Here is a 517-nt window from a genome sequence, read left to right as displayed (position 1 = left end):
AAAACCCCAAATACGTCCCGGGTCAGTTTGACCCGAGGGACCCGAGAGGGTTGAAGTCCCAACCCTGTTTTTGCAGATACGTGTCGATGTGACTGTTGCCTCCTCGGTGTTGTTACCAGGACGACTGAGCCGTCACCATGGCAGCAGGCAGGCTGAGCTTCAGCAACATCACCGCCCTGGCGCCGATGGTCCGGGTCGGGACTCTGCCCATGAGGCTGCTGGCGCTGGACTACGGAGCCGATGTGGTCTACTGTGAGGTGGGTCTCTCAACGGTGTCAGTGTTTTTAAATGAGAGCATCAGCATTTCCAAATTTTGCTGTACAAGTAATCGGCTCAGAGATTATTGTTGTTTTTATCCATCATGTTGTCTTCATGTTATCCTCATGTTATCCTCATATTGTCCTCGTGTTGTCTTCGTGTTGTCATCATGTTGTCTTCATGTTGCCCTCATGTTGCCCTCATGTTATCCTCATGTTATCCTCATATTGTCCTCGTGTTGTCTTCGTGTTGTCTTCGT

General features: G+C 50.1%; 1 protein-coding gene across 1 annotated transcript in view; it reads left to right on the top strand.

Moving 5' to 3' along the window:
- Window positions 1-517, top strand: part of dus2 (dihydrouridine synthase 2) — a 42,493-nt gene that overhangs the window by 9,807 nt on the left and 32,169 nt on the right. The window contains exon 2 of the mRNA XM_032511544.1: window positions 120-257. Within this exon, the coding sequence (XP_032367435.1) occupies window positions 138-257 (120 nt within the window). The 5' untranslated portion in view covers window positions 120-137. The remainder of the gene's footprint in view (window positions 1-119; window positions 258-517) is intronic.

The sequence above is a fragment of the Etheostoma spectabile genome, unplaced genomic scaffold (genome assembly GCF_008692095.1).
Source record: "Etheostoma spectabile isolate EspeVRDwgs_2016 unplaced genomic scaffold, UIUC_Espe_1.0 scaffold383, whole genome shotgun sequence".
Classification (NCBI taxonomy): Eukaryota; Metazoa; Chordata; class Actinopteri; order Perciformes; family Percidae; genus Etheostoma; species Etheostoma spectabile.
This window is presented reverse-complemented; position numbering and strand designations above follow the sequence as displayed.